This window comes from Schistocerca nitens, chromosome 2, assembly GCF_023898315.1.
Source record: "Schistocerca nitens isolate TAMUIC-IGC-003100 chromosome 2, iqSchNite1.1, whole genome shotgun sequence".
NCBI lineage: Eukaryota > Metazoa > Arthropoda > Insecta > Orthoptera > Acrididae > Schistocerca > Schistocerca nitens.
The window spans coordinates 275,987,388-276,000,468 of record NC_064615.1 but is presented as its reverse complement, the minus strand read 5'-3'; the positions used below and the strand labels follow the sequence as shown (position 1 = coordinate 276,000,468).

The window sequence follows — 13,081 nt, the reverse complement described above, 5'->3', positions numbered from 1 at the left end:
TGAGGATCAGCAGTCCCATCTCCAGCAAATCTTAGAAGCTTTTAAGACTAATGTCTCAATTACATGGAGATTCAGTGATATTCCTGCAACATAAATACTGATGGCTCCCGACCACCATCCAGTCAGACTGATATTATGTGTTTCCTACCTAGACCCACAACGTTCAAAGAATTGCATCACTCCTACCCAAAGCCACATTAATTGAGACTCCGTTAACAGATGCCTTGGGAGATAAACAAATATCTGGCTCACGCTGGGTTCGATGGACAGACAATGTGATTTAAGTCTTCAAAGCACTCTGGGTCCCATTAGTAAATACTGTTACACTCATGCACCCCTTCCTGGATGCGTGCATTTATATCACCATAGATGTGAGAGATTCTGTGATCACTGCAGTTTTACTTCAACAATTGGGTGGTTCCAACCAATCAACCTTTATGATTCTTTTCCAAGAAACTATCCAGTTTGCAACGTAAGTAGTCTGCATTTGACTGGGAGCAATTCACAGTACATGAGTCTATGAAGTATTTCTGGATGACATTGAAGACAGAGAAGTCACCATATGTACCGGTCACACCATTTGATCTGCAACCCAGCAGCAGATCTGTCACCCTGCTGTTTTTGGCAGATGGATCTCATTTGTCAGTACACTGAAGATGTCAGATACATTAAAGGACTAGACAGTGTGGAAGCAGATTGATTATTCTGTGTTCCGGCAAATACTTCTCAACTTAGTTTTGAAGAGTTGCTCACTTTCAGCAAGAAGATAGGGAGATGCAGGATTTGTTACATGACATCTCCACAAATCTTACTATAGTTTCACAATAGCTTCCTGGGGCTGACAGTCCTATAATTTGTGACATCACTACAGGCAGTCTATGCCCTATAACCCCAGTTGCTATGAGAAGAGGAATCTTCTCATTGGTACATGATCGGGCACACTCTGGTATTAGAGCAACAACACATTTGATTACAGAACATTTTGTCTGGCTGCACACTAAGAGAGACTGCCAGGCATGGTTACACACATGCACCTCATGCGAAAAAAGTAGGGTTGGTGTCATAATCAGTCAGCATTAGGAAAATTTAATGTTTTAAAAGGACACTTAAGTTAGGTTGTTCTTGACACTGTTGGCCCTCTACCACCATCCAAAGGCTACAGATACATACTGTCAGCCATTGATAGAAATATGTGATGGGTAGAGGCCATGCCTGTTCAAGATATTACTGTCAGTTATGTAGCTACCACTTTTACTAGCATGTGGATCATGAGATTTCAGTCACAACTGATCAGGGTCAGAAGTTTGAGACCCAACTGTGCTCCATATATGTGGTACAGCTAAATTCCATACCATCGCTCACCACCCACAGAACAATACCCCCATAGAACGAGGGCACCGTATGTTCAGAACAGTACTCACCTGCCACAAGGAAGCATGGACTCAAGCATTACCCTGAGTATGACTAGCACATAAAGACGATCTCAGGGCTTCACTGGCACAAGTAATTTACGGGGAACAACTTGCCCTGCCAGCCAAGTTTGTTGAACACTCATCAGTCACACCTTCAAGTGAGTTACTGGCATTGATTGAAAAGATTAAGTGCCACACCACCAAACTCTGCATGCCTCCATCCCTACCTCATTCAACTCCTGAACATTTATCCACTGTGAACTTAATTGCAAATTCATTATTCTCTGAAACAACATGGTACAGGCAGTTCTGCAACTACCTTACTTGGGTCCACGCCATGTCCTGACTAATTCCAACATCACAGTGAACATCATATTGAACAATAAAAGCCAGACTGTTTCAATGCATATGGTCAAGCACGCATGGATGTTAAACGATGAATGTGTGGCAGCTATACCTCTTACACAGTCAGTGTCATGTGAAGCTCTTTAAGAATTGTGTGATTCCACTCCACTCCTCAATATGACCACCTCCCCAGTTCAAACTTCATCCATTACAACCAAACTACCACCACACCTCCAATTGGCGGCAGCTCACTGGGGCAGCATGTGACCTCTACTCCACTGCAAGCACCAGATGCGATGTTTAGCATTGACGTCGCCCATCATTGTGCAGAGCACCTGGCCGTTCACCTGGGGGTTCAGGGAGGGGCTCTGTGGTGACTAGCACCAGTTGAGAGGATAGCATTGACCATGGAGCTGTAGAAGTTTGTACAGAGTGTTTGTTTTTTGACTCTTGTTGTAGTTATCAGTGACACAAGAGCTATTACGCTGTACTACCAATGGTTATTTTGTAATTAAAGTGTACTTATTCTCAAGTGTTGGAATGTTCCTTTTGGCTGCTGATGGCCAGGTAGCCACACACTCAATCTTGTAGTAGTTGCCTGCAGCTGGCCAAGTGTACTGAATCATTCAAATGTGCATCTGGTGCGTCACTCTGTGCACTGGTGAGAAATCCTTGCTGCATACCTGTCATTGTTCAACACCATGTCACTCAGTTCTGTCACTACTGGGAGAGAAGCCTCACTCACTTTTGCTTTCATTTCAGGTAGGATAGTGCTATAATTAAACTATGTTTTCTAGGTTTTCATGTAACTATCTATTGTTTTTTAGTTCTTTTCTGTAGAGTTCTTCTCTATGTATGAATTGTCACTGCTCAGTGTGTTTCAAACCTCCACATCATGAGCACCAGTAATTAGGAGGTCCACTATTTTGTCTCCCTCTCTTCTCCCACTTGTTAAATTTTTGGCCATTTTCTGTATCAATTCGATTCTTCCTGCCTCCAATTCTCAAGGCTCTCGTCATTTCATACTTGGTGTCCAAATTCTCCTATCTCAGTTTATGATTATATTCTATGTGCCTGATACTGATTCAGCAGTCATACATAATAATTGGTTCTGCAGATAGATGACAGTTTTCTTATTATCTACTGTATGACCACGGTTTCCTCAAAGGTGCTTTCTAAATAATTGATCTATTCCAGATCCTTGTCCAAAAAATTCATAAAATTACAATCTTCTTTTCTGTTGTGTGTTTAGTAAGTAACTATTTCTATTGTTCCTTCCTGTTGGCTGTGTGACCCGTACTTTATGCGAAAAATGTTTTCACGTTTTTTGTACATGAACTTCTTTTCTAGTCACACTCTTCAGTTCACCGCTTCCTCTTCTAGCAATCTGATGGTGAAGCAACTCTTTTATGCTTCAGGCCACACACAGCTCATAGTACCTTTGAAGCTTCATAAAAATACAACTGGGTGTAACCAACCATTCAGGCTGAAATTGTTAAACAGAATGTTTTTATAAATTCCACTTCTGGATCACATGCCACAACACCTGTATTTGTTGGTTTAAGTCTCTCTTTTTGTACATATTCTATCTTCTTGAGCCTTGCTTTGTGTGGTGTCAGGAGAGCTTATCTGCATTACCATAATTTTGGTTTCATTCTCCTGGTATGTTGCTTCCATTTTTAATTCAGCTAGTTCCAACACTCTGCTTATGTGTACCATTAATTTAACCTGATCCTTACTACTCAAATAATGTCAGCCCCCAAAAGAATTTGGCATCACAGTTGATACAGTACCCTTACACTGCAAGCACATAGATGGCTGCACAGTGGTCACGCCTCAACCTAAGTCATACCATTAAGTTAATTTATTGACACATATGAGTTACAATCTGTGGAGTCCTTATTTGATTTATGTAGACTGGAATCATCCTTCCAATACATCCTTTGATCCCAAAATCCTTGTGGCCTTAATATCCTAAAGTCCCTCAGCTCTTACCAGAAACCAATAGTGAAAGTGTGAAATGTGGCGAAAACGAATTTCGTAAACTATGCAGTGGAGAAACAAACCAAAAAACGGTAAAAAATACGATCATCAAACCGTCCTAAAAAAGGTACAATGTTCTCTTATTAACAGACAGCCATGGCAGAAATTGGGTAAGTGTTTTACAGGACAATTACAAAGGTATCCAAGCAATAGGCATAGTGAAACCAGGTGCAAGTACGAAATCTGTTACTGATGTTGACCTGGAGGGAAACAAGAAAGAAGAGAATGAATATGTAGTGTGTATAGCTGGTGCCAATGACATCGCAAGAAATGAAGAGTGAAATTACCTAGCAAGCCTGGAGAACTTCCTATAAGCAAATAAATCACGAAACACCATAATTACAATGCTGCCTCACAGGTATGATCTCATGTACAATTCATGTGTAAATAAGTTGATTCGAAAAACAAACATTAAAATGAAACAAATGTGTGCTCTTTTTGGCAAATGTAAAATATTAGATATAGGCAAACTGAACAGAAGCCTACATACCAGACATGGTATGCACCTAGATTTTGAAGGCAAAAAAATTCTTGTGTGACAAAATATGGGAAATTATCAAAGAAAAAGATGAATTAAACAGAATTCTCAGTCACAAAGTAAACAGTGATGTTTGTTAGAGGAAAGCATAATAAATTAACCCTTGCATATCAAAATGTCCAGTATGTAACTAATAAAGCAGAGCAGCTGAGTGTTTACCTAAATGAAACTAAGCCACACCTCTTCCTAGTGAGTGAATTGGGATCCAAGGAAGAGGAATCATATGGTTATGGGCTAAAAAATTACAAACTTATAAACTTGTGCTGCAGAAAGATACACAAAAGTGGTGGGGTGGGCATTTATAGTAGAAATGATGTAAAATGTGAAAAAGTGAAATGGATAGATGATCTGAGTACTGAAATGGTATTTGAGGTTGCAGCAGTAAACCTAAAGTATGGAAACAACAGCCTTATTATAGCAGCACTGTATAGGTCACCTGGAAGTAACACAGAAGAGTTTCTAAATTGCCTAGAGGACTTGCTGGAGGGGACAGCAGTGTATAAAAAACACTTGTTGCTTGTTGGAGACATCAACACAGACTCAATAAATAATAGTGTTAATTATTTGCACTATATGGATGTATTGCAGTGTTATAACTTTAAACAAATGAACTCAGAACCTACAAGAGTCACTGCAAATATGAAGACATGTATTGACCATGTTCTCACTAATGTAGGAAAAGAGAAAGTAAATGTAAACACCTTAGAAAACTACATTTGTGATCACAGAGCCCTTACTATGGAAATTGATGTAGGGAACATAGATGTAACTGAAAGTGATACAGTTATATATAAAAGAAAATTTAATTATTCTAAACTTAAGATGGCACTAGGGAATGAAAAATGGGAACCAGTCTACAATGCAACTCAAGCGAATGAAAAATGGGAGTATTTCTATAATTTATTCAGCAACACTTTAAATGAAACATGTCCTTTAGTTTAAAAAAGTATATAAAGCTGTAAACCATAAAGCCAAGAAACTCCCTTCTGAAATTATTGAACTGAGGGAGAAAATGAAAGATTGCTATATACTTTTTAGAGATACTAAACTACAATATTTCTCAACAAAATACAAACTGCTCAGAAAAACATACAGAGAGTCCTTGACTAACCTAAGAGCACAGAAATATACCTCTGAAATAAGGAACTCTAGCTGTATCAGTAAAACTGCCTGGAAAGTAATGCATAAAGAAAAGTGGGAAACAGAATTCCAGTGAACACAGCAACATAACATTAAAGGAAAATGGTGAAGAAATAAATGGCCCAAAAGAAGTGTGTGAGAAATTTATACAAAAGTTCAGTACAGTTGATACAAATGAAGTTCATGTCAAGCCACAAATTTTTAGTCTTGGAAAATCTAGCCAGTCCTTTTATACCCACGGCATTACTGAGAGGGACGTCCAAGCAATCATATCAGCACTTCAACCAAAAATGTCTTGTGGCTGGGATGACATTTCACCTAAACTTCTAAAGGAATGCAGGGATGAATTAGTGAAACCCCAGACTCACTTGATAAATAATAGTGTATTCCCTGACCTTTTGAAAATTACTGAAATTATACCAGTGCATAAAAAGGGATTAAAAACTGACACTAAAAACTACAGGCCAATATCATTAACCTCAGAACTAGGAAAATTGTTAGAGAGAGTAATACTAAATCAAGTTGAATCATATTTCACCAAACACAATCTGTTAAACAACCTACAACATGGATGTAGAAAAGGGAGATTTACTACAACAGCAGTAGCATCTTTTATACATGAAATATTAAATAAGCTGGACAAAAGTGACAAGGTAATAGGCACTTTCCTAGATATGAGTAAAGCCTTTGATACTGTGAATCATACCTTTCTTCTGTATAAGCTAGAAGAGTGTGGGTTGAAAGGACTAGCCTTGAAACCACTTACCTATTATTTGAAAGACAGGAAACAGTGTGTAAAGCTAACTTATAAAAATAATGAGCAGCTCCTAACAATCAAGTCAACCTTCAGGACACTTCAATGTGGCGTGCCTCAAGGAAGCGTACTAGGGCCTTTTCTGTTCCTCGTATATGTAAATAACTTATTTGAACCCCAAAATTGCATGGTTGTAAGCTATGCCGATGACATCTCCTTCATCAGCTGTAGCAGTGATATGCAGTCTGCAGCTAACAGTAACGAGATCAGTTTCAATACTCTGTCCGCATACCTTACAGCAAACAAGCTTCTTGTAAATAAAGACAAAATGGTAATAATGAAGTCCATCCTCAGTTATAATGCTGCCATAACTGGTACTGTATTTACATCCCCATTGGGTCTTGCATATGCAAATTCACAAAAACTTTTGGACATCGTTGTTGATGAATACTTATCATGGAAAGAACATGTAGATAATACTTGCAAGAAAATCAGTAGAAATATGTGTCTACTGAAACAGGTCTCAGCCTTCTTGGACCATGATACTTTAAGGCAAATATATTTTGGGTTGATTCATCTGCACCTTCAGTATGGTATTGAGATATGGGGAGGGGCATAAGCAGTTCATATAGATAGACTTTTTAGATTACAAAAAAAGGCAGTAAGAATGGTAGCCAAGGTAAAGAAGAGAGAGCCTTGTAGAGACATCTTTAGGAAATATAAAATTCTTATGGTGTACTCCATGTATATACTGCAGACAGTCATGTTTGTGAAACAAAATCCTGAATTTAATACGACAAACAGTAATGTACACAACTATGATACATAGAGAAGGGAAAATTTTCATAGAATCGTGACCAATAAAAAGGCAACGGACCACAGCCCACATAGAATGGGAGCAATTTTCTACAATGCACTACCCTATGAACTCAAGAAAGCAAATCTAAATATGCTTAACAGTAGACTCAAGCAATTATTAATAGATGAGTGTTGTTACTCTATAGAGGACTTTAAGTTGTAGTGCCATCTTGGAAAACAGTGTATATAGACAATGTCTCTGATCTATCAGTGGTATGAAAGAATGTAATTATACACTGTATTATGTGTACTGTACTATTATAAATATAAGCTAAATTGTGTTACACTCTAGAGGAACCTAGTTTTAGTGCCCTTTTAAAAAATAGTGTGTACAGACATGTGTCTGATCCATATGACGCTATGAAAGACTGTAAATATTTTTCTGTATATGTGTAATGTAAGCTAAATTTTCCTGACAATGTCCAAAAACTTTTTGTTATATGGACAGAAAATAAATAAATTGTCCCACATCCACATCTACTCCCCACTCTCCCAGCCCCCTCCACCGACAACGCTCTTGCTTTACCCATCTGTATATTTATTTATCAAAATCCACACTTCTCTCTCTGCAGTCCCCCTCTGCCACCTTTATTTTACAACTAAACCACTCCTTCTCCACTCTACTCCTCCACTTCACAGTGTACTAATTGTGCTACACACAGCTTCCCCTGCTTGTGCCAAGGCAGCTCCTCTTCAACCCTCCCCATCATGCAGTCATGTGTGTGTATGTGTGTGTGTGTGTGTGGGTGTGTTTACAGTTTGTTACCTCTATGGGACATTGTCTGAAAGCATAGTGATGATTTTAATCTTCTCAACTAAATATGTGGTGTTTGTTACATTTACTTCAGTTATAATTTTTACCTTGACTGTATATTAAGTAAACAACTAAAAATGTTCACTGACTTATGACAGTGTTGGTGCAATTCATTGATATGTAAATACATTCATTCACAGAACAACAATAAGAAGTCAAAGGCACACCATCATCTGTCTCTGGCTGCAATTAGAGCGATAATGAATGTTGTACATCTGTGGCTTGCTGATTTTGGATTTCCTCCAGAGGAAATTATATCTCTTGGTATCTTTTCTGATGGTGAGTGATGACTTTTATTTCAACAGTAGCTATAATGAAAAGTACATATGCTTGACATAAGGATTGACCATAAGGCACTGTTTTTCCAACTATGCTCCATGAAATAACAGTGTTCTGCAGAAATTGAATAAGTGCTCAGGGAAAAACTACTAATGACATGATTTTTTGACAGTTTATCTCATTTAAAATTGAAGTAATCACTGAGTAGAACAAATTCTTCCTATTTTGTTAACCTTCAAAATAAGCAAGGTTTTCGATCAAACTAACAGAGTTCTCAGTGTTCTGTCAAAGTATCAGGATTCTCAAAGTCTGGAGTGTTCCATAAGAGAAAAAATTTTGAAATCCCTGCGATAGAAAATGGAGTTAGCAGCATATAGGAACATGAAGAAGGATTTGAATACTGTAGCTCAGCTATCAGCTTTGTGTTAAGGGAGAACAGAGGAGCCAGGAAGGGAGGGGGCTGCATTGTATGTGTGCATGCATGTGCTTTCTCATAAAGAACACAAGGTTTGATTGTTATGCTGGTTTAATTTCTTTTTGTTGCCTTGTAAAGGAACATGTCATATGTCTGTTTGCTGTGCAGTACTTCTTTTAAGTAATGGGAAATATTTAACCTATGATTTACAATCACTATTTTATAATTGGATGGATAAAAAAAATCTTGTCAGCAATTGGCAGCAGTGGAAAACACATATAAAAGTTAAGAAAACGTAAAAGCTTTTGAAGCCAGTGGCTGCGTCTTCCAGCAGAAGGACTGAGGGCAAAGGAAGATGGACAAATGAAAAGGACTGGCAAGGTTTAAGAAATGGGGAGACCTATGGAAAAGTCACCCAGAACCCTGGTTCAGGGTAAACTTACTGGACAGGATGAGAAGGAAAGATTAATTGTTAAGAACTGCATCAAACAAGATTTGGAAACCTGATAGCTTGGAGATGGAAGATAAGAATAATAAGCAAGACAGCAGTTGCTGAGAAAACACTGTGCAAGTGTTAATTAGTGTATAAAGCTAAGTGCATTATTTGTGGTAGAGGTGGGAGGGCAGGGGAAAATGACAGTTCAGAAAACAAAAGGTGTAGAAAACTGAAAGAGATCAAAGAAATGAATAGTTATTGAGAAGAAATGCTGAAACTGAAGAAACTGATGTAAATTAAGGCCAGTTGCATGCTGAGAACAGAGGAAATGTTGTAACACCAGTTCCCTCCTGTGGAGCTCTGAGAAACTAGTGTCAGGGAGAAGAATCCAAATGGCGCTTGTGATGAAACAGACACCAAGACCACAACTGTCATGTTGTAGATCATGCTCTCTGCAACAGGATATTGTGTGTTGCCAGTATACACCCCCTGTCTGGGCCCATTCACCCTAACTGATAACTTTGAGGTAGTCACACCAATTTAGAAGGCCAAACAGTGCTTACATAATAGCCGGTACATGATATGTTGTTTCACAGGTGGCCTTCCTTTTATAGTATATGTTTTGCCAGTTACAGGGCTGGAATAGGTGGTGCTAGGAGGGAGCATCGTGCAAGTCTTACAGCAGCAATGGTCACAAGGGTAGGAGCCATAAGGTAAGGAAAAGGGTCAGTAGGAGCATGAAGTCTGACTAGGATACTGTAGAGACTTGGGGAGCAAGCGAAGTCACAGTATTCTTGAAGTAGATGATTAGTACATTCAAGACCAGGATGCTACTGAGTGACAAGAGGTATACTCCTAAGTTTTTTTGGAGGGATCAGCAGTAGTGGAATTGGATGTAATGTTCCCAGAATCTGCTTTTGAATTAAGCTAGTGGAGTAATTACACCCAATGAAGGCTGAGATGAGAATGCTGTGAAGAGTTTGCATCTGCACAAAAACATTTGCCTCAAATGCCTCCTCCTGTCACTCAGAAGTATCCTATTATTGAATGTGTTAATCAGGTACTTTGACAAGTCTATGACTTCTTAAAACCATGCCCTGAAAGGAGGTCCTTTCTGTCTGACATTTTTCCCACCACACATAGAATAGTTTTTCATTGCACTTACCCCACACTTACCCAGTCTCCTCAAAATCCTGAGCACATTCTATGCTCCTTCTTCACCCATTTCCCTACTCTATGGCTCCTACCCCTGTGACTGTCCCTACTGTAAGGCTTGTCCTATGAACCCTCCAACTGCCACCTGTGCTAGCCCTGAAATTGAAAAACATATATTATCAGAGGGAGAATGTCCTATGAAATGACACACATAGTATACCAGCTGTTATGTAAACAGACACATGTATTGTTTTTGGCTAGCATAATTTGTACAATAGCATATAGAAGGAAGCAAAATTTGTAACTCCCAACAAACCTCACATAAGTATCCTTTCTAACTTTATATCACTAGGCACTAAGATTACCCTTAATGTAGATATATTACTTTTGGATTCTCAAAGAATGTCATGCAAGCTGACTAGTCAAGGTCATGTTAGCAAACACTGAGTTCGATGCATGAGTGTATTCTAAAGCAGTCATCCACATCATACAATTAATGGTCCCCTCAACAACAATCTTTAGCACATGGCAAAAGATGCAGTTGGTAGTTATAAAGTTTTAATTATCTGCTCCAAAAATAATGTTAGGTAATAGTTTTGTGCATGTTTTCAGGTACATTTTGCTACCTTGGTACACAGTAGTATCCCCACACCACAGCACCATTCTTATGCTATAAAATTCTATTTTTAAGTGTCTAGTCTGTGTTGGAAGGTGTGATATGTGTGGGTGTTACTGTAGGATAATCAGACAAGTAGTAGTATGTGTAGATTGTGGACTAGAGCTTCACTTGGGTGCCTGTATGGGGGAACTGAATTGGGTGACTGTATTGGGAATGCAGTGAGGCTCTCCATGGAACTGTAGACCCTGCAAAAGAGACAAGAAAATCAGTGAACAGGAGGCAAAGATTTGTGCCTTTCAAGTGAATCAGAACATGTGTCATTTTAACTAGATAGGTTGAAGGGGGAAAAAGATAATGGGAACTGGGCAAAGGTAAAAAACAATAGACCCGAAAGGGTACCAACAAACTTGGACCAGTGATCTCACAGATTGTGATAGATAAATAAGTAAATAACACCATTGGCTAGTTTTCTGCTCTTTTTTTTAATATGATAATTAAAACCGAAACAATGGAAAATCCAGGATGGGATGTAACACTATTATGAGAAGGCAAGTCACTACTCACCATATGGCAACTGAAACCACACTGTGAGCAGCAGCACCAGTGCATGATGGGAGTGATGACTGGGTGGGAGTAAGGAGGAGACTGGGGCGGGGATGGGGAGGGATCGTATGGTGGGGGTGGCGGACAGTGAAGTGATGCAGATTAGGCAGAGGGCTGGGGAGAGGTGGGGAGGGGGGTGGGGAGGGGGAGTGGGAGAAAAGGAGAGAAATAAAAAGACTGGGTGGAGTGGTGGAATGACGGCTGTGTAGTGCTGGAATGGGAACAGGAAAGGGGCTGGGTGGGTGAGCACAGTGGCTAATGAAGGTTGAGGTAAGGAGGGTCATGGGAATGTGTAGCAATTCACCTACTTTGTTTTATTTATTCATTTGTTGTCCTCGGTGTCGACGTACTGGCTGGAAAAAGAGGGGATGGATGTCCAGTACTGTCTACTGTAAATAATGTAGCCGACAGATGCACAGTTGCATTTCACAGTCTTTTACTTTCACTTTTCACAACCCCCCAATAATACACAGTTATATATGGGCAGTGCACAATTGTTGTAACTTCCCATAAGCCTCATTAATAGTTTGCAGATGAACATCCACCTACTGCTACAATAGTTTCCTGTTGAACGTCTACGAGCAGTAAAAACATAACCACATATAATTCACAGTTTTTTTCGGAATAATCAGGTACATATGGAACAGACACTGGTTTAACACATGACCTATTGGTGTAACACTTATTTCACTGTTAAGTTGATTCAGTGTTGTCATTCTAACCAACACAGGTTCTTCGTGTGAAACTTGTGTGTGGACTGACTGTCTCGTAACCAAAAATCGGGCCCTTATATATCATCACAACAATAGGTACTGAAACAAAACATTGTTCAAAGTTAAATTTACAGAAATTACAATTAAAACTTAACTCATTAAACTAACTGAATACATTGAAAAATTCGTTCTTTTTAACAGTTTCTTCTACTACAAGCATTACGCTGAATTAGTTGTTTAAATGATGAAATTAACTGATTTTGTTATGCAAACAATACTTTTGACAAAACTGTTAACTACCTTGGAATTAATTAAGGGCTGGCTTTGCTAACATGTTTTCAAAGAGAGCCACATAAATACTTTAAGATTACTAGTATTTCGTCTTCCAAATGTTTCCAGTTATTACAGAATTTATATTTGTTTATATGTCAACAATAGAATTTATGCTATGAAACAATTATTGATTTCACCCTATAACAAAAAATACTAACTAGGAATAGTCGAAATAAATTACAGAATCAATTACATACATAAAACTAAGCACAAAATTAGGTCTGGTGTTATATTCTTTAAAATTGAGGGCCAACCTTTCTCTTTTATGAAAATGCAGATTATACTTTCGTATGTTAATGGTGATTAGTTAAAATTGTAAGAATGAATTTTAAGGAGGCAGATGACAAAACAAGAAGGGAAGTAAAAAATATCCCAGCTTGCTTCGTCACAAACGTAGGATGTATTGCAGGGAAAGTTCCCACATGCACCATCACATGAAACATGTGGAATCTGTTATGTGATTTACAAGCTAAGCTGCTACCACTGTGCTGCATTATATGTAGGCATGACAACCAACAAGCTGTCTGTCCACATGAATGGCCACTGACAAACTGTGGACAAGGAACAAATTGATCACCCTGTTGCTGAACATGCTGCCAAATATGACATCCTTCATTTCAGTGA

General features: G+C 38.7%; 1 protein-coding gene across 1 annotated transcript in view; it reads left to right on the top strand.

Moving 5' to 3' along the window:
- Nucleotides 1-13,081, top strand: part of LOC126236022 (uncharacterized) — a 158,650-nt gene that overhangs the window by 105,206 nt on the left and 40,363 nt on the right. The window contains exon 6 of the mRNA XM_049945044.1: nt 8,045-8,183. Within this exon, the coding sequence (XP_049801001.1) occupies nt 8,045-8,183 (139 nt within the window). The remainder of the gene's footprint in view (nt 1-8,044; nt 8,184-13,081) is intronic.